The following is a 22,230-nucleotide window of genomic DNA, read 5'->3' on the forward strand; positions in this document are numbered from 1 at the left end:
CCGAAGATTAGGCCACTAACATGGGTATTGTCCCCGGTGCTGTCGCTCACCTGCTGGTTCAGGAGATCTGGGTGGCTCCACAGTTGGCGTTTGGGAGCAGCAACAGGGCAGGCTTTCTCCATCTCTTTACTGTGCAGCGCCTCCATCCCATGAGGATCCTGCTGAGTGCAGGATGGCCCCCACAGGCAATACTCCTTCCCAATAAGCACACATCATAGTTGGTCCAACAGCAGGTTTATTGCATAACAGTGGTAGAAAAAAGGAGAAAGCAGCGCACTGCCCCGGGAGTCAGGTGGTATGAAAGTAAAAAGTCTGTCTATTCAACACAAAACATAACCCAAAGAAGGAGGAGGCGGCGTTACACCTCCTCTGGGTGATGTTTTGTGTTGAAAAAAAACACATTTTTTTTACTTTTATACCACTTGACTCCCGGGCATTGCACTGCTTTCTCCTTTTTTCTACCATTGGATTTCCTCATCAGCGGCTGGACACGCCATTACAGACTCACTAAGGCTCAAGGAGTGGGTAAGATTCATTCAATATTGTGAATTATGGACTTTGAGTACCAGTATTTGGTATGTTTGCTCCAATGAGGTTACATCAAGGTGAAGACCAGCATTTTTGATTGTTCCCTTTAGGAGAGGTAATATTCATTGCTGACTGGTTACTCACACATCATTTCATACTATACCCACTCCATACTAGAGTCATTTTCATGAGTCCTATATATGATTAATTATTGATGACACCGTTTGGGTATTCCACTATCACTGGAGCACCCACTCTCTACATACATTATTGCATAACAGCATGATACATCTCCAGCCCTGGAGCAGATCCTGGGGGCTTGAGGCCCCAAGAGCCCCTCCCAATCTCCTTGACCCTCTTGTAGGGAAAAGGGTATCACACTGTGCTGTCCCATAATCAACACACTCAATTTGGTGGAGCGTCCGCTTTTATACCCGGGGGGAAGGGCTTGTAACCTCCATAACCGGGCAGGTCCAGGTACTGACAGGCATCACACCATATACATGTGACCTAAACAGTACCCTCCCCAGGTATGGCACTCCAACTGCCAGTTTAGGCATGCCCCTGTATAAGGCAACATAGTACTCATCCAGGCTGCAACTGCAGGCTAGGCCCTAGCAGGAGATTAACCCCAACACTGCCTGTTTTTATCAGGACTTATAGTGTTGAGGACAGTACAAGGCTATAGCCAGGGTCACTTGGCTACATATGTGTATGTATGTTGTATGTTTGTGTTTGTAGTGCAACAGTACTAATTAGTCTGCATTGTAATGATTGCTCCGTACAAACCACACTCAATAATGGGCCACTGTCACGGGAGACCAGTACTTTTAACACCTTTAGCGTCCGGGATCAATGTCACTAGGCAGGACAAGATAGTGGACTAAAATGAGGTTTATTCTGGTAAAACCAGCAGGTATACAAAGTAACACAAAACAGGGAAATACTTAACTGGGGGGAGACAATAGCCTCACTAGGTGCAGGGTGCCTGCTCCAGGAAAGCTTACCCTGTCTACTCCATGTCCAGGAACACCACGATACTATCTACGGGATAGATACCTGGCTTACCCTGCTGGCGGGTCTTCTTTCGATTGTAGAACTTTGTTGCATCTCTATAACTTGTCCACAGCTTGGCCAGGCTTCTCCGGCACTTCAATGCTGAGTGCTTTGCTTATGCGAGCAAAGCACCTTTGAAAAGCCCACCTCTGCTTCACCAGACCAAGTCTAGGAAAGTCTGGTACCTCTGATCGGGCAGTCTCCTTACATAGACTTTAGTGTCCTATGTCTATCATGGAACAGGGTTTGGTGGCCAATCGGAGTACGGATCGTAGTGCAACAGCCAGTTACAAGCTGGAGGCTCGGCTTGTTGCACCCGTCAGAGGAGGGGGCGTACCGAGCGGCTCAGGTAGCTGGCGAGCGGGAAATTCGAACTGGCCACTTGGATCCGTGCCTACGAGCAACTGCTTTCCCCTTCCCAGCCCCATACCTCCCATTGGATAGGCTCCACAGTGTCTGGACCTGCCTTGCCTCTGGACCTGGTTGTCCGCCCTTCCCCGCTCAACCAAATGGCCCGACACCTTGCTACTCCCATCCTCCCCTTTGATCCCCCATCTCCATGCAGGCATCCCGGCTAATCGAATTACCGGGACTGCCTCTATGGAGATTAATACACATTTTAAAACATATTTCTTTTCTACAACTTGGGCTCTGGAACTTGGGTGGTAAAACTTGGCCTGGCAGTCCAAGTTCTAAAACAAAGTTCTGAGAACTTGCTGGCTTGGCAATGCAGTATTGAATAGGGAAACATAACATTATTACAATGCATAGACGTACCCGCAAATCGGATGCGATTCACGGATAAAATTATGAGACAACCTGTCATTTTGTCCCGGAAAATCTTATACACATTTTAATCCCTTTTGCCCCCAATATCAACTATTACAGTCCCGATCCCGAAGCCCCAGTGTTGCGGGTAAAATACATGCACATTGTCCCCGGCGTATAGGTGCTAAGCCCCCGGGGAACCACGGTTTTAGGGGTAGCTAGCCGGGCTTCACCTTTATTATGAAGGCTGGCTACCCCCACCGTCACAGCTGCAAAAAGCAACTTTCTTATTGTGTCTGATTTGCAGCCGCCTTACAGCTTTGCAATGTAGCAAAAAGAGCTTGGACTGCTTCATTTCAAGCAATTGAAAGTACTGTAATAGTCATGATATGAATGGGCTGCTTGCTCTGTATTTCCATATCTCATGCTTGGCTGCTGAATACATCATCAGACATTTTAGCAATCCAATCGGGTTTTCTTTTTTTCATTTTTTTTAAATACAGGATTCAAGCAGGGAATCTCCGTAGCTGAACCCCATTAATTGCAGCTCCAGGGACTCCCTGCTTCCGGAGGTACTTACCACCAAAGTTGTGGCCGGCAGCCACTCGGGGGTTCACTATATGTCTGCATTTCAAAGCTGCTGGGCCTTGTGGGCTAATAGGAAGCTGTGATGTCATCCAGTGCGGCTTCCTATTGGCGCATGTGACGAGGGAGCTGAAAAGCTGCAGGAGATACCGGAACCCCTTCAGAGGCAACTATCTCCGTAATCAGGGGGTCCCAGACCTGAGCTTAATGGGTTTCTGCTCCCCCCACCTGCTTCAAACCTGTATTAAAAATGAAGGGGAGAAATGGGGATGGCACAAATGTCCGTCTCCATTAGTATTTGCTGCACTCTCGGGCCAATCGGACCTAATGGGAAAGCACTTGCGTACGTATCTGTGCCGGCCGCCTCCGTTCTGCCGCCCTGCTTCTGCTTCAAAATCGAGCGGGCGTCATATGACATCATGATGTCCCAGTCATCAGTCCCATTAGGTCTGATTGGCCCGAGAGTGCAGCAAATACTAATGGAGACGGACATTTGTGCCATCCCCATTTCTCCCCGTTACCATGGTAATGCGCCATCTTGTTGGTGATGTCATTTGACGCTGGATTGGGAAGGAGAAGGGCGGCAGACACAGGTGGCGGATTTGGAAATTCGCCGCTGGCTATGTGCAATGGTTTTCCACAGATTTGAAGCCAGGAGACGAATGCATAACCACCTAAGGCCTAGATCCACAAAAGAAGGCCAAGCTTGAGGATGCTTTTACTCCCATGCATATGAATGCTAAAGCTTGGCACGCTTTTGTGGATCCGGGCCTAAGGGGCTTATTCTATAAACTCTGAAGCAGTGTGATCGGCTAAACCCAGATTAACTTGCTCCTATCGGCTGCTTTAGGGACCCTCCGTATTACAAATCATGTCATATAGGGATGTCTTCTTCCGGGAACATGGTCGGGCCCAAGGACAATACGGTATCTGTAAAATGAGGGCCATTGCTTTTCGGTATCTTTCATATTTGGTTGAGGCCTTATGTGCCATGCTGGCCTCATTTGTATGTTGGAAGGACCTTTCCCACTTTAGCCGGGTATATGGTTTAAGCTTTGACAGTATGGTTGAATTTACTATACAGTATATCTTCTTGATCACCCATTACCACCATTCCACCAGGTTGAGACAGTGAGATAAGGATTTGAGGGAAGGTGTGTGTGTCTGTCTTAACTTTTCAACCTGAAACTAAGTGAACAGCCAGCGATTTTCTGGTAGCCTTTTCTGACTTTGTTCCTTTTTTAGTGAAAAGATTACTATCATATTTCCTATTTTTTGTATGAACTCTGTAGCACAACTGAGTGTATGAGGTTGTGTCTAAACCATAATTGACTGTATCCAAAATTCCCTGTGATGTAAGGAGAAAATATCCGGTATAAAAGTCACCCCCTTTCATTGCACAGCTGCTTCTTGACGTACTGCCACCCAAAGCCATGTGAGCACCGTCGTTTGAAGTCATATAGTTCGTTAGACTGACAAAATACAGCTGTAGCAGCCATTAAACAATGGAATATTTTAATCCTGTATCAAAAGGTGCGCCTATTACTAGTGAAGTTATCCTTTATGGTATACTTGTGTCAAATAAATCTGCTGTATCGGAGGTGGTAACCTCTGCTCCAAATGTAAGAACGTTTTATAAAAACTTCATAGGTATACTGCCAGCCCAAATTAACACACAATTTAGAGTAAGTTGCACTATCTTGATACACGTCCCCCGGTGTTATAAGAAGAAGAAAAAAAAGACCAAGTATCAAAAGGCAGGTGGAGAGTCATATATCCAATTGTCTGGATGCTGTAAATTTAGGCTGAGGATTTCTGGACCTCTAAAAACATTGTACAGACTTCTAAGTTACAAAGTCCAATGTAGCAGGAGCTGTAGAGACAGGTCTCTGTCACAAGCTTTCATAATAGTCTTACTGCTGTAGGGCCCCCAGCATCAAGCACGTATATTTGTTGCCAAAGGACATCAAATGCTAAGTTTGATATCATTTATCAAGGTTATCTGAAATTCTTGCTGAGATGTGTTACGGGTTTGTCATTAATTCAATAAATGTAGTCAGCACTTAGGAATGTAGACTTGTATCTACCTAGGGTAAAAAGACAGACACACTGTAGGTCACAGAACATGCAAAAAAGCAATGCTATGTTATGGGGGGTTTTCAACCCCTCCCTTGCATTAAAAAAAACTTTTTCTGTTGAAAAATATTGTTCGTACTTCGCATTCTATATACTAAAAGCCATATTTCCTGTTCAAAGTGTAACTTTCAAACCGAATGGCAATTTATTTTAGCGTTTCAAAAAATTTGTACTCGAGCAAAATGTATTAACACACCTACAGAAAATATATCCTTATTTATTAAAACGGTACTGACACTACTTGTGCGTACTACCAATGGCTTTATACAAAATACCACAAACCTTCTCAAAGCTCAACAGTATTAATAATTTGCCACATCGCTCAATCCTGGATGTTCTTGCCCTATACACCAACACCCCCCATGATGTATCTATCCGCCTGCAAGAAATGCCTTCCTAAAAGCAGATTTCCGATGATATGATCATCGAACTTGGGAAATTAATTCTTCAACACATGTTTTCCTTTAATGGAAGGCATTTTCTGCAGACCATGGCGACACGTACGATTCCACAATATGCTAACCTCTTAATGGCCAACTTAAAAGAGGAGTTTCTCCACCACAATCACCAAAAACCTCTGATGTACCTTCGCTACATTGATGACATATTCCTGATTTAGACAAGGAGAGATATTGCTTGATCATTTAAGATGATTACAATAAATCCCACCCCACCATAAAATGTACCCTTGAATGCTCCACAAACCATTAACACTGGAGGATGTAAAAACCCACTGACCCCGACAAATACCTTCAAAGCACCAACTTTCACCCTGGCCACACAAAAAAAGTTTAATTTACAGCCAAGCCAACTGTTATCACAGCATCTGCTCCAATAAGGATACATGTACAAGAAACAAATCGTAGTCCTCTCTCTGTAAGTCTTTCATCCAACTCTGAGACAAACTGACTGAGAAATAGAATGTGCTGTAAAGTTACACAATACCTCTGTTGTAGTATGCTAATTTGAACACTTTGTTCATAGAGGAAAACTCCTGCTGTGATGGAGCCCATGAGCTATGTATTTAAGCCTCCAATCTCCAGTTTAGAGATCTCATTTTATGAAGGGAGCTCTGCACTCGTGAACGCTTGTGCTCAAGACAACATTATATGACCAACATTGTACGATTAAGATGTTTGTCCATTAAAAGCTATTACAGCCCACAACGTATTCAAAGCAAAATGTAGCAAATTGTATGTTTCAGTGGCCGGGCCACAGACAGGGGGGAAGAGCCAGGAAAATGTGTCCTGGGCCCAGTGGCTGCGGGAGCCCGGCAGGGAGCCAACTGCTTTGCCTGGCTGCCGGTCCTCTCATTGTCCCTGGGCCCACTCTCCCCCAGCTATGGGCCTCCCTCACTGACTTTCCCACACGAACTTCTGATCCTGGCATGCGCCGGGCACCTCTGGCGTCGGGGGGGGGGGGTCCGGGAGCAAGCTGGACTCCACTTCCGACACGTGCCCGCATCAGAAGCTCGGTGTGGGACAGTCAGTGAGGGGAGGCCTGCAGCTGGGGAGAGCCGGGCCTGCGGCAATGAGAGGACTGGTAGCCGGGCCTGAGACCATCCCCAAGGTAGGTTAAGTTTATATTTATTTGGTGAGGGCTTTTTAAATATGTATTTGGGGGGTAGAAAGGTTTTTTTGTGTTGGGGTGTGGAGTTTTTTGGTATGTATTTTGTGTGGGGGTTTGTGTGTGTCGGGGGAGGGGGGATTGCATGTGTTGGGAGGGGAGGAGGGATTGAGTGAGCGGAGTAATTGGTGGAGGGGGGGAGTTAGAGGACAATGAGGAAAAGCAAGAGTAAGCATGAGACAGAGGGGAGAGAAATACATGCAGGGGGGGAAGGGATTGAGTGAGTGGGGTAATTGATGGCGGGGGAGGGGAGAGAGGAAAGAGTGTGAGGAGAGGGAATGATATTGTGGGGGGAGAAATACATGAGAGGAGGGGGCAAATAGAGGGAGTTCATGAGGTGTGAAATGGGGAGGGGGTGGAGGGTGCGGCCGTAACTCTCATCCTGGGCCCTGGGAAATGTGTCTGCGGCACTGTTCAGGGGTACTAAGCACATTTAGAGGACCACAGTATTTGCAGTAAGCTGTAATAACACACTTCAATTGGATAACTGCACTGCAGCTAGTGAATAAGACTCTTCTAGATTTCCAATCATGTTTTGGCATGAAACCATTAACAAGTGATTTATAATTTCAAGAGTGACAAGTGCTCTTCAAAAATGACACACCTTGCATATTCTGCATTCACTTCACCTGTTGATCGTTCAATGGAAACATAGTTATTTTATTGTGTACGAGAGAGTCTCCGACCAATTTTTTTTTTAAACTATAAATGAAGCATGGATTACCTTGTCTTAATGTCAAATTATACAGTGTGGTAATGAGAGCAATATAGGTTTCCCCCTCCCCCCTTGTATTTGCACGAGAGGAAAAAAATGCAAGAACGTGATCAAACTTTTTTTACTCTGTTGTAAAATTGAGCCCATTTCATCTCATGCATTTAAAAAATATATATCTTTCGACTGTTGAATACTTTTTTTTTTACATTTAGAATGAAGTGACATGAGAAAAGAGTAGCGCAGGGACAAACCGTGTATTAAAGTTTTACTATTAAAAAACATATAAAAGCCGTTGATCAGCAATGCCCTTACAGAAAGGAAGTTCTTTCAAGCATATCACCCAGGTGTCCAGGTTCTGGCGCTGGTCGAAGTCCCTCAGCTCTAAGACCAGCGCCGGAACCTGGACACCTGGGTGATATGCTTGAAAGAACTACCTTTCTGTAAGGGCATTACTGATCAACGGCTTTTATATGTTTTTTTAATAGTAAAACTTGAATACACTGTTTGTCCCTACGCTTCTCTTTTGTCTTTTCTCACTAATCACTTTGGTTTTGAGCCGCCTGAGAACAGCTGCGGGACTTTATCTACAGATTTACTTCACCTGAGCTGGCAAGGTTGAGGAAAGATTAATTTTTTTTTACACGGTTTACTTTTGTTTGTGTGAATTTGCACAAACATTGTTAAACTTGACTTGGACACTTTTTATAATATACTTTTTTGTAAAGACTCTTTTCACAATTTATGGACGGGTTTGTTTTTTTTATTAGAGAATTTTTTGGCTTTGGATTTGCTGTATCATTGACATAGTTGCACTACAGTATATGTTACTACACTTTATTAATTGCCCTAGTATTGCTTGAGGATTATAACTCACTTGGCACATTGGGATTATTTTTTCCCGGCAAAAAAAAAAATTGTTTAAAAAACAAAAACAAATTATTTTTTTTACGTTCAATGAAAATACCAGCTGGTCAAGGAGAAATAAATGGGCCGTTACTGTAACAAGTGGGTAAGGGCAGCAGTATGAGAATAGAGACATTTTGTCTTTTTTTGTGGTGTGGGGGAGGGTGAAAACCGATGGTTTTTATGTAATTTAGCATGTTATATACTTGGTACTTGTACAAATGTGATTGCATTTTAGAAGATGTCTGATGTTGCTCTTTTGTATCACAAAAATGTGTTGTGTGTTGTCTGTTTATTGATTGAACATTTTGTACCCACATTCAATCTATCCATGACATTGTTGTTGTTTTTTTCGTTCCTTGTTTTTTGTTTGTTTTTCGCTTGAAGTCAAGGTGGAAAGGGCTATTAAAGGTAAAAGATCTGTCAAACCGTCCTGTGGTGTGAAGTGCTTAGTTACCTTTACTTTTGTGCATTTTAGTTCTGCTTTGTCTTTACTGTGTGTATATTATACAACTCCTACCCCCCAGCCCCCGGTTCTAGAATAAGTTCACACGGTCACCGCAGGATAAAGCCTAGATTATTTTATTATACCTAATCACATGATGTGCTGCTAGAGGAAGAGCAAACTCCAGGCTCAGTGACACGTCATTAAATATGTTGCTGTTGCAATGAAGTGAACAAATGCAGCCTTTGTAATAGATATTATGCCATATTTACTGCATTTATTAGAATTTACGATATTTGTATTCACACTTCAAATGTAGATCCTGAAAAACAAATAGATCTACCGGTATATATGAAATACATAACATACTCCATTTGTTTGGGGCTTGTATGGATTAAAGAATGTTGCCAGTTCAGTAGTGGCTCATGTTACAGTGAATACTGTGGTCAAGCTTATAGGGGTCCATGTTACATAGTTACATAGTAGATGAGGTTGAAAAAAGACGTACGTCCATCAAGTTCAACCTATGCTAAATTTAGACAACAGATACTTTATCCTATATCTATACTTACTTATTGATCCAGAGGAAGGCAAACAAAAAACCCCATTAAGGGGAAAAATTAATTCCTTCCTGACTCCAAGAATTGGCAATCGGATTAATCCCTGGATCAACAGCCTTCCCATGTATACATATTTGGTATATCCCTGTATACCTTTCCCATCTAAAAAGATGTCCAACCTTTTTTTGAACAAATCTATTGTATCTGCCATCACAGTCTCCATGGGTAATGAATTCCACATTTTAACTGCCCTTACTGTAAATAGCCCTTTCCTTTGTTGATGGTGAAATTTCCTTTCCTCCAACCTTAAGGCATGGCCCCGAGTCCTTTGTACTGCCCGTGGGATGAATAGTTCTTTTGAAAGCTCCTTGTATTGTCCCCAAATATGTTTGTATATAGTTATCATATCCCCTCTTAGACGCCTCTTTTCTAATGTAAATAAATCTAATTTAGCTAGCCTCTCCTCATAAGTTAGATTGTCCATCCCCTTTATTAATTTGGTGGCTCTTCTCTGCACTCTCTCTAGTTCCATAATGTCTTTTCTTAGGATTGGTGCCCAAAATTGTACTCCATATTCAAGGTGTGGTCTTACTAATGCTTTGTAAAGGGGCATAATTATGTTTACTTCCCTTCCATCCATTGCCCGTTTGATGCAAGATAAGATCTTGTTTGCCTTTGCAGCTACTGCATGACATTGGGCACTATTGCTAAGCCTGCTGTCTACAAGCACTCCTAAATCCTTCTCCATCAAGGATTCCCCCAATATATCTCCATTTAATTTGTAAGTCGCCTTTTTATTCTTGCATCCCAAATGCATAACCATACATTTATCTGTATTAAACCTCATTTGCCATTTACCTGCCCACGTTTCCAGTCTCTCCAAGTCCTTCTGAAGAGAAATTACATCCTGCTCTGATTCTATTACCTTACACAATTTAGTATCATCAGCAAAGATGGAGACTTTGCTCTCGATCCCAACCTCAAGGTCATTAATAAACAAGTTAAAAAGCAGGGGTCCCAGTACCGATCCTTGAGGTACTCCACTCATGACTTTATTAGACCCATGTTAAAATGGGTAAGAAGAAAAAAGACACACTGGGTGCTCCTTTTTAATGTAATTTCCCAGAATCCCTGGCTGCAGTGGATGCACTGTATGCTAAGAGATAATGGGCAACGTCTGAGACTTGTGTGCTTACAAGTGGTATTTGTATTTGATGTACAGTACAGCGGAGGGATTTTGTCACATTGTTTATCACCATAACCTATTCTGTGTATGGTCAAGATGAGAATGGACATTTTTGGATGACTTAATAAAAATATATATATTTTTGTGAATTTTGAACAAACTACGTGGCACTGCATAGTATGTATGTGCAAATATTCTAATACTATTTTTTTTTTAATATTCATGACTACATTTTTAAATGTAATAAAGCATTTTGTTTGTGATACATTGCTCTTTAGAAATGTGTGTGTGCTACATCTATATGTACTTAGATGATGCGGGAAGAAGATGTTACTATAACTGGCACAGCAACAGTGCAGGGTGTAAGCAGAGGCTAATATTCATGGCCATGTTAGAAATAGGAATTCTGCCAAATGTATAGGGTAATTAATTGGCCTCCGTGCTTTATTCCACACGAGGTAAGTAAACACCTCGCACTTAATGAAGGAGAAAGGAAAAAATAGCTGTGCACAGGCAAAATGTATAAATGTGATTGGCCCAAACAAATGATAAATTGTCTTTTTTTCCCCTCCATGGTAAGATAAATGAGGCATAGACCCTCCTTTTTAATGTAGAAGGGATCTGAGTCGATTTCCCTCACAACCAAAGCATCTACATATCATTCTGCACAGCAGAACCCAATGGAAAATCCTCTATAATATAGAAAGGATGGTCTTCCGCTGGGATCCTGTTACACAGGATATGTCGTTTGCTTGTGAAGGATTCTGCTCCCCCTTTCTTTAGCAGTTAAAGATACTTATGAGATATAGATACATCCTGACGAACGTGTAACAGGTAGACATTTTCTGTGCAGCACTGATTGTATTTGTTTATAAATTCAATGCATTACATCATAATGTATTTTTAATGCTTCCATTTTCTGTGTTCTGCCCAAATACATATCGTTTAAAGGGAGTGCTGTGTGACAACATTAAAGTTTTGAAAGGTTTTGTTTACAAATAGTTTAGTACTGCTCTGGAGGGGCAGAGGCAGAAGGATACAGAAGCTGCTTTTGATGGATTGATACACTCATTAAGTGTTGAAACACATCCCAAGGACTCCAAGAGAAAGCAAAATATCAACGCTGCTGACTTTTACATACTGTATATGTGTATATGTGTATACACATGTGTATATGTGTGTATGTGTATATATGTATATATATATATATATATATATATATATAGAACCATGTATAAAATAATTTTTGAAGCAAAAAGTGGCACTGTGTGCTCATTTGCATGTCATTTTCCAGAATCCCTTGCTGCAGTGGAAGTGCTGTGTGCTGGGTGATAATGGTGAAAGGCGGGGTTACAGACCTGCCTAAGACATGCAAATGAGCATACAGTATATTTACATTTGCTATATATATGTATGTGTGTATATATATATATATATATATATATATATATATATATATATATATATATATATATATATATATATATATATATATATATATATATATATATATAATTTGTTTTAATTTAGCACCCACAATGCACGTAGTTGTTTAGAAAGCGGTCAGTATTCTCATACAATACTTGGATAAGTGTGTCAAATGTAAAAGTACATATTGGTGAAAAAGAATATTTACAATCGAATCGTTCTGTTAGACTTGCAGAGAACGTACAATGCATGCTGTGGTTTGTAGTGCTTAGCTGGGAGAATAAGTGTGTTTGGATTCAGTGGAATCATAGTTCATAGCTATTGAAATGTTTAATTAACAAGCTGGCTTTTAACTTTCAGTATGCTCTACTGTTTCTGTATTTTTGTCCCTAGCTATCCGAGAGACGAAGGAGGCTTTGGAGAATGTAAGCGTGTCTGTGGAAGTGTTGCAAGAAGCGACGGACAGACTGCACGCAAACCTTACAGATGCCAAGTCACACCTCAACAGCACACTAAGTGATGCAGCATGTTCAACAGATGTAGCTATTATACCATGCAATAATATTAAGAATTCATTAGGCCAGCTGAAGATCAATGCAAACTTCAGTGCGGTAAGAGAGATCATTTCATTTCAGTTCGAATAACTTCATATTGGAATGTCTTACTGGCTAAGCACTTCTTTAACCCAGGCTGTGCTGAACAAGCTGTGTAATACGGCAGGCATAATCTTTAAAGATCCATGTTGAAATGGACATGAAACAAAAGGGCAACACTCTGTGCTCATTTGCATGTCATTACCCAGAATTCCTGTCTGCAGTGGAAACATTGCATGCTAAGATATAAGGGGGAAAAGCAGGGTTGCAGACCTGTTTGAGACGTGAATGTGCTCACAAGGGATATTCTTATTTGTTGTACTATATCTTCATGTGGAATTGGGGTTTTGGGTCTATTGTATACAGTAATTCAGCGGTGCACAAACTCCCTGCGCCCCTCTCACCTGTTGCCTCCTCGGTCACGGCCCCCCTCGCCTCTTATGATGCGTCAAATTACGCTGCAGGGTCATGTGACGTCACGTGACCCGCTGCGTCATTTGACATCACGTCTCCATGGTAACGGGTGTCATTTGACGCCGTGTTGCCATGGAGATACGTGGACAAGAAGCCGGTAAGTACATTAACAGAGGCCTCGTGCTCTTAGCGCGGGGGCCTCTGTAACCGCCGTGCGGCCCGCGCCCCCCCAAAAAAGTCGCGCGCCCCTAGTTTGCGCATTGCTGGTATAATTAACTGCAAACTACCTTTTTAGTATATGTTTTGTTGCATAATACAGAACACATTTCATATTTCTTATCTGTATTCTGATTTTAATACAGTTACCTGATATGAACCGATATCTTACCAGATTAAATGATGTTCTCAGAACCGACCTCAGCAACCTGGTTCAAAAGGTAAGCAATATTCGGAATACTTTGTTACTGAAATGTGTTGTTTAATACCATTCACATACAGTTGTTCGGTTTCTACTGGAAATTCTGAACACCCAGGAAAAAATGAATCGCTGTATTTAGGTGTCCAGAGAGCTGTCCTTTCATGAAATGTAACGTCCTGCAAATTAATTTGAGAAAAGACTAGAACAACATTTTCTTGAAGTCATTTGGATAACCTTTTTAAAACCATGCAAATGTGACCCCTTTTTAAACTGCAGCCTGCCACCTGTGCATGATTTGTATTGTTTAGGATGTCAGAGAGTGAATTTGATGTGGCTGGCAACGACGGGAATCGATTTTGGGAAATCTTTAATGGCAGGCGCGCAGCACGAACAAATTCATCAAGTGCACCAGTCCGGCCATACTGCGCGCGACGGTGCGGCAGGATTTGGAGGAGACAAATCCATCTGATTTTTTTTCCGCGTGACAGCGACGTCACATGAGCCAATTGAACCAATGATGGTGAACCAGCCTGGTGACATGACGGTCACGCCTCACCATGGCGTTCGTAAACAGAGGACGCCATACTCAGGCGAGAGGCGCACGTGCCTACTTGAGCTCTGTGCACTATGTCCGCAGCCTAAGAATGTGGAGCTTGGCCTTTTTTTATAGAAAGTTCAACAACATTTGCAATACAAATGTAGCTAACCTTACTGTCTCGGGTGCCGCTGCGACCAGTGGTCATGCGACCGGGGTGGTTCGCGGCACTGGAGGATTAGCGCTGCGGTGGTGTCCCATTTGGAAGCATGTTCCCCCCTGCAACTCGATTGCGGCAGAGACTGTCCCCGACTGGTGACTTTTGCTTCCTCGACCGGTAACAGGGAGTCGTACTACATCTGTATTTGTGAATGTGCAGACATTTGTGACATCTCTTTATTCTGTAGGACTTCAAAAGAATACAAAACGGGGTCTGCAGAACAGTTAGGAAACCCTTCCCCAAGCTGGGGAAGAATGTAGTTCCATTCATTTGAATGGCACAGAACTCTTCGCCAGCACGGGAAAGCAACTTGACTGCATGTTGAATAAGGGTCTGTAATGGGTGTCCATGACGGTAAAAAATGCACATCCCTATTTTTGAATTACACGTATGAGTGAACATCTGTTGCATGATGAATTTAATTGTAAAAAAAAAAAAATTTAAATTAATTATGATGCCAAAAAATGATGCATTTTAACAGTTTTAAAATCTCAATGAAAACAAATTGTTGTTTTATTTGCATAGGGTTATGCTGCATTTAATAACACACCAGATATGGTTCAAAACCAAACCAGATATATTGAAGAAGGTGAGTTTTTCTGTTTTTCTGTTTTTCTGTTTTAATGAAACCATAGATTTTTCTTATGTAAACATTTGTTACACAAATGTTACTGACGTAACATAACATTACAATTTAGAAATTAGCACATTAATCAGCAAAACTACATGCCCAGTCTGAAATATACAGTAGATGTTTGATTAATTGAATTGCCTACCTGCACATTACATGTTCTATTTTGCAAAGATATATTTTCTTGCTGTTAGGGAAGTTTTTTACCCCTAGATACTTACGCTGTTTGTTTTTAAACCTGTTCCTGAGATAATGGTCCAATTCACTTTTAGGGCAGCCTGTCTGTAGCGTTAACGGTGCAGTCCCTCCCAGGCCCAAAGCGAACTAGTGGCAATGGCATCTTCAGTATGTTAAAGGTTGATGATTAACACCATTTTAAAATCTATTTTCCCACTTTTAATGCCATAGTAAAAATCCTTGAGGACTGGAGTTGAGCACCCCTGTACTAATTTGTTCTGCTCAGGGCCTAGGCGAACCTTCAGCCCTGTGCCCCCTCCCCGTCTTCATCCTCTCATCTAAACCCCCTCCCACGCCTTCTTTCACCCACTCCACAACCTCTCCCACTCAATGACCTCTTCCTCAATCACCCTCCTCCCCCTCCTCTCACCCCCTTTCTCTCGACCACTTTTCCCCCCTTCCTCTCGCCCCCTTTTCCCCCCTTCCTCTCGCCCCCTTCCTCTCACGCCCTTTTGCCCCCCTTCCTCTCACCCCCTTTTGCCCCTCTTCCTCTCGCGCCTTCTATCTCCTCTTTCTCACCACCTCCTTCTCTTCTTCTCACCCCCTCCTCTTCTTCTCACCCCCCTCCTCTTCTCACCCCCCTCCTCTTCCTCTCGCCGTTCTTTCTCTCACCCCCTCCTTCTCCTCTCAACCCCTCCTCCACCTCCTCTCAATCGACCTTGCTTTGGTGGAGCAGGGCAGCAGAGGAGGAGGATGGCGGGAGAAGAGGACAGAGGACGTCAGGCAGCGTCGAGAGAAGAGGACGGAGAACGGTAGGAACAGAGCAGCAAAGGAAAAGGCAGCAGCGGGAAAAGAGGACTGAGGACCATGTGAGCGGAGCAGGGTGGCACAGAAGGACAGCCGGGGAGGAGCTGCACTGTAGCAGCGGCAGACACCGGAAGTCGGTAAAGACTTTCTGGTTGGACCGCTGGGACACGCTCCGACTGGCCGTCGTCCTGTGCCACCCTGCTCCTCTCACATGGTGCTCAGTCCTTCTCCCGCTGCAGCCTGCCATCTTCCTTATCTGCTGCCTTGCTCCGCTCCTGCCATCCTCCTATCGCGCCTCCGTTCTCTTCTACCGCCCGCCGTCGTCCTCTGCTGCCGCCCCCCACAGTGTGCCATCCTAGGCAACCGCCTAAGTTGCCTAGTGGCAGCACCGGCCCTGGTTCTGCTATCTGCTTGTGTAACATACGCAGGCTCGAAAATAAATCTGTATTCAAAGCAAATTTAGAGCGATGGAGAGAGAGAATATTAGAGCAGAGATGCCGAGTGTATTGTGTATGCACGTTCATGTTTGCATATTTACATTACAAGATTTACCCAAACATAATAAATACATTTGCATTTAAGACTTTATTTCAACATACTCTATGGTGTAACGGGACATTTTATAGAGGTTTAATCAATTTTTGCCTATCATCGTATAAATGATCTGTTCATATGTATAAAACTAATGATGCATTTGTTTTTTTTGTTACCTTTTTGGACCTATTTGGGACTGTAAACAGCCATTCCTTGTAAGTTGTGGGCAAAGATGCATAACCTGCAAATCAAAGGGGGCAATGTATTGTGTTTTCCATACTTCAAAAGCAATGTCAGAACTTTCTTTTATTGCATGATTCCCATGTATCCATCACCCTAATATGGGAATTAGATGCAACGTATGCTTTCTTGTGCTCAATTTGATCATTTTGATTAGACTGACTGACAAGTAGTTACATTTTAATGCAAATAGGAAAAGGTTTAATTTACCTAGAATCAGTGACTAAATTGCAGGGTTAAAAAATGTGCTGAGGTTAGAACTAGATGCACATAGAAATTTAGCAAAGAAACAAATTCCATCTTCTGTTTATTGATCTTCATATCGGCATAACAGCTGATTAGTTAATAAGCATCTGCTTAATTATGTTGCTTTGCAAAATTCCACAGTGCCAGCACTGTAATAGATTATACTGCATTTATATATACAGTACTTAGTAGAATTCTGTGGGTGGGTGTGTGTATTTTACATGATGGGTATTTTGTTTGTGTGTGTGTGTACATACATACTGTACATAAAATACATATCTAAAGCTCAGAGCAGGAGGGTAGACATATAGGTCAAAGTGGAATATTGAGAACTTACAGATATTTTATTAATTTAAAAAAAAAAACCCTTTCAAGTTTCAACATCACAAGCATAAAATGATGGTTCTTACTTGAAACTTTGGTCCTAAGGGCAAAATAAAAAAAAATACCTCAAATTCCGAAAGTCCACAGCACAAGAAGAAATGTTGCATGAAAAATGCAGAAAAAGAAAACTCTGACTGTACATCAGCACTTTACAAAAGCACTCATTACAATCCGTTCCGTCATTGTTGAGTATGTATTGTGATGTGTTTTGAGTTCATCCTGAGTTTAGTTCTTCATCTTCTAAGATGTGTCTCTATGTTAATGACCGTTGCATTTGTGAAATATCTGATTTTACATCTCCCATATTTGTTTGATACGTGTATTTTATTCAGGCCTGAAATCGGTAATTCTTCATGATTTTTATTTTTGTTTTTAGATGTGAAAAATATTTTGGATTCCATTGGGTCTAATATTACCAGCTTTACCAAAATGGTCCCCGTCCTTCAGATTCTGTCCAACCTAACATCATGTCTCACTCAGAGTGAAATGTATGTGCGGGAATATTACCCTGTGGTGGAACAATACGATTTCTACAGGTATGTTCAGATATGCATCTTGGTGGTGTTGTGTAAAGTGCTCAGTACAGTATATGCCGTCTGCCTTTGAAATGACGGTCATGAGTTGCATCATTTGTCATTTCTTGTTGCCTCTTAAAATTATTTTCTGCCTATGTGCTTCACTATTAAATTCCAGGCTCTTTGCCTTCGCATCATATTAAAAACAAACGCATTAAATGTTTTCATCATGAAATCGGAGGGAAGTTGCCTTCAATGGCGGCATGATAGTGGCATTATAGTGGCATGATACATTAGTTGGAAATGTATAAAATGTTCAAATCTAAGCACTGTCAGATATTATAAAATGCAGGAAGTTAAAGTCTTGCCAGTGCAATACTTAACCTTTTTGATGCCAGAGGACTCGGGTAGTGAAAGGGTTAAGTTTAAACATCTATTGTTTTTTATTTGTACTAAAACCTGAATATTTGACCCTTTTAATTGGTGTGTGAGCCTCCAAAGGGTTTCAGTAATATTAAGACTGCAGTTTCTTTTAAGTAGGCGGGTGAATTTGGCGGCACAAATGTCCAATAACCTTCGTAATGTTCTGGCCCGAGATCATACTGCAGACAGTGCTGCCATGGCAGCAAGGGATTCTGGGTAATGACATGCAAGTGAGCACTCAAAGGGCTAAATCCAGAAAGCTCAATTAAATCGATGCTTTTAACTTGACCTAAAATAGGAGCGAACGTTATGTTCCCCGAGTTAGCATGGTATCCGTAAAGCTAATTATATGCAAAAAAAAAAGCTGTTGCGCTTCTCAGCATGGGCTTAACATCACGCCATTGTTGTATTAACTTCCAATAATGTGATGTTCCGTACTGCAATAGGTCTTTAGCTCAAGTATGTTATTGTCCTTTGAAGATTCCCTTTAGTCTTAATGTGACACTACTGGTAGGTTAATGCCACTTTTAGTGACTGAACAAACCTTTGATCTGGGCCATCGTGTGTCTTTTTGCTTGTTAACCACTTGAACAATGCTCCCTTTTACACCACTTTTATAACAAAGCCTGGGTTAAAGAAGTGCTTGGCCAGATTAACCTACTCACAGGCGTCTGTGTTGACTTTTTGGGGTCTTATAAGTGGTGGGCCGATGCTGAAAATAGAGCAAAACGTCTTCATCCGGCACTGGGGCCCCAGTTAACCTCTGCTGAAGGGCCCTCCTTTCTGTCTTGAGTGATGTATTAATGCCGTATGTGTGCAAGCTTTGCACATAATGCATCCTTTAAAACCCTTTGGTTTATTTAACCATGTTTGATTACCCTCTATTTTCTTTTTAAGAGTAGTGGGGGGGCCAATCTACATTTAAGATTTGGTGCTCTACTGAAAATGACACTCAGTTTATCCGGTATATGATCTTTTAAGAGAGGGTCATTTTTTAAATATGCCAATGCTTGCATAGACTATTTTTAATTGTAGGTGCCTCTCTTTTATATTGGGTAATAAAGGACATATTAAAGTTTTTATAATTCACAGTTTTCCATTTTTCCTTAATCAATTCACACTTATGAATTATATTTGCTTTTTCAATGGCTCCATCTATAGTATATGGACTATAATTTATTTCTCTAAATGTATTAATAAGTATGTCTGCTGAATGTATACATTGTTTTCTGTGCAATTTCTTTTGATCTGTCATAGCTGTCCATACGGAATGTTCTTAATCCAATATGGATTATGGCATCTTGATTCCATGATGAAATTACTATTTACTCCTTGAAGAAGGTTTTGGTTTTTAATTCATTCTGTTCTACATATATGACCAAATCTAGGAATTCTAATTCTGTCCTACTTACATTAGTTGTGAATTTTAGGATTAAATTATTATTGTTCATGTAATTCACAAAGATTTTGAAATGATTCCATGATTCCATGTTTCCTTGCCATATGAATATTATATCTTATCGTCAACGAACCTACTCATAGGACCAGATTTGCACGGAGTTCATGGTTGGACCATATGCAATCCTCCTCCCATGTGTCCATAAATAAATTGGCATAAGTCTGTGCGAACCTGGTCTCTATGGCCATACCACATTTCTGCAAGAAATATTTACCGTTGAACCAGGAATAGTTTTGCTCTGAAATATACATCATGAATTCTATAATAAACTTCACTTGGTCTTCTTTAAGTTATTTGTCTGCTTTTAATGTTCTTTCAACTGCATTAACCCCATCTTTGTGTGTGATGGAGGTATAGAGAGACGTCACGTCTGTCGTCACTAATATGAAATTATCTTGCCATATTAGTCTTTCCAGTATTCTAATAATATCAGTGGTATCTTTTATATTTGGTCTCAGAAAAGTGACAGTCCATGTATTCAGATAAGTTGGTGGTTAGCGACTCTATGCCCGATATAATTGGTCTCCCTGGTGGCTTTTCAGTGTTCTTGTGTAAATTGTGGGGAAAAAATAGATGAGGTAGTTTGGCTTTCTCTCTACATAGATATTTAAATTAATAGTCATTCAAAATCCCTAAAGACTTGCCCTTAAGTAGTAAAGTCTTCAGTTCCCCATAAAACGCTGTAGTGGGATTTTGATCCAATATCGGATACATGTTAGTATCCCCTAAAGTCCTATTTGCTTCACCTATATACCGGGTAATAGCTTGTATCCATGATAATAACCCCCCTCCCCACCCTTTATCTGCTTGTTTTATTATGATTTCCTCATTCTCTATTAGACTGTCTAATGCTTTCCTTTCTCTTTTTGTGAGATTGTTTAAATTTTTATTTTTCTTGTTAGTTTATTGAAATCATTATTGACCATTTGGTAAAAAACTTCCAAAAAAGGCCCTTTCTTGTGACTCGGATAGATAGAAAGTGGATTTTGGTTTCAGCTTGGTGTGTGAATTCTTCACTAACTATTTAACAGAAGTTTATTATCCATGTCTGTCAGATTCCTTCTCTCAGATTCTTTATTTAAAAAATGTCTTCAATCCCTAGTCTGTCAGGGGTACCACAACCTGAGGGTGTTCATCCATATAGGACACTGACGTCCTGTTGTCTATGTCAAAAAGATGGGATGCACTCAATCCAGAGCTCTCTGCAACAAGGCTCTGGAAACCTGAATTTTGCTCTTTCCAGGCTGATTTATCTCTCAGCAGCATTTCTTTTGGGATAAGGCAAAAACATAGTAGATGAACTCTCTCACCAAAAGTTTACCCTTCATATATTCTTTCAGCTGCTCCTCCCCCTCCCCCTCCCCCACCATCTCTTCTAGGAAGGGTCTTGCACAAGATCAAAACAGACTAGGCAAAGACCATAGTACTAATATATGGATGGCAGCTGGTTTTTAATAGAATAGTCTCTTTATTCATTTGCTCAACACTTGATTAACTCCTTGGTAAGACCATGTAGCAGACTTCTGTATAATGTGATCATTCAGGAGTTCAGATCTTGGCATAGTTCCAGGGAATTACAAATCTCATAGTTCCAGGGAATTACAAGTCTCATTAGAGCTTCACTTTGAGGCTGTCTTAGATTTTCTGGCCCAAAGGTTTCAGGAAAGTTCGGTGGTTTCCAGTCTCAGGTCTTATGACTCGGCCTAAGGTAACCTGGTACCTGGCTTTCACTGTTAAAAACAATATCTCTGCCTTTTATATAGAAGGGTGGTGCTAGCTAGACCTATTTTTCCCAAATACACTTTGACCTGGGACATTGTAAGGAATCAGGGAACACATCCTATATGGCGTGTTCCATCCTTACCTGCTTCTTCTCAGACCTCTGCGCTGGTTGCTGATCGTGCGCGCATCCCCGCTCTGTTTACAGAGCGCGCGCTTGCACAGCTCTTCTAGCTGTACCATGGAGCCTAGCTCCGCCCCCGAACGCACTGTGCTTCTCTCACGCGGCGCACACACGTGATGTCGTGCACCGCTCCCCAGCTGCATGGCAAGTATCCTGAGTGCCCCTTGTCTCCTGCAGCCTATCCTGACCTCCGCGGAGGCCGCACTTCGGCTAGGCCCCCAGCCTCATTGGTTTCCTGCTTGCTATCAAAGACTTCCACTTCCCTTCCTACTTTGCTGAGCATAACTCTTGTGACCTTGTGTTCCTGCGATTTGTTTTGCCTTGCCTGAGCCTTGCTGTTGTTCTCTGTTGCTTTCCTGTGTACCGACCCGGCTTGACTATTGGACCCCCTCTGGATAAAGACCCTGGCTTGCCTCTGACTACCCGCACTTCTCCATCCCAGACCTCGGCTTTCGGACAGTCTACCACCCTCTTGGCTCCAACCGTAGACCACGGCACAACGGACACCAACCATCCCACTGGCTCTGCCCCTGGATTCCGGCAAGTACCCACACTAGCAAAATCTCTCCAACCCAGACCCGGCTACGCTGACTATCCACCCTCCAGGCATGCTCCCACTGCAGTGGGTGCACAGTCTTGTACTTTCCCACCTCAGTACCGGGGTCCCGCCTTGTTCGTGGTGAGCGCAAACCCCCACATCACACACCTTTTACAAGCATGCAAAGAAGGTCTACAGAACATGCAAGGACACAGGTTTACGTTCCGAGAGGAATTTGCCTGGGAACAAGCAGGAGG

The 22,230-nt window shown here is 42.1% G+C and overlaps 1 protein-coding gene across 16 annotated transcripts in view; it reads left to right on the forward strand.

The window, feature by feature from the left end:
• PROM1 (prominin 1) overlaps positions 1–22,230 on the forward strand; it is a 158,494-nt gene that overhangs the window by 77,267 nt on the left and 58,997 nt on the right. For 11 of the 16 annotated variants that reach the window (XR_012787800.1, XR_012787784.1, XR_012787790.1 and 8 more), the window contains 5 exons: positions 8,705–8,728; positions 12,330–12,547; positions 13,306–13,380; positions 14,642–14,705; positions 17,512–17,671. Coding sequence is in view for 5 of the 16 variants with exons in the window: in XM_075569043.1 (XP_075425158.1) it covers positions 8,705–8,728; positions 12,330–12,547; positions 13,306–13,380; positions 14,642–14,705; positions 17,512–17,671 (541 nt within the window). In the remaining 11 variants the exon portion in view is untranslated. The remainder of the gene's footprint in view (positions 1–8,704; positions 8,729–12,329; positions 12,548–13,305; positions 13,381–14,641; positions 14,706–17,511; positions 17,672–22,230) is intronic. The other 5 variants (XR_012787788.1, XR_012787796.1, XR_012787798.1 and 2 more) reach the window with 1 other exon arrangement.

The sequence above is a fragment of the Ascaphus truei genome, chromosome 1, assembly GCF_040206685.1.
Source record: "Ascaphus truei isolate aAscTru1 chromosome 1, aAscTru1.hap1, whole genome shotgun sequence".
In the NCBI taxonomy this organism is placed as follows: Eukaryota; Metazoa; Chordata; class Amphibia; order Anura; family Ascaphidae; genus Ascaphus; species Ascaphus truei.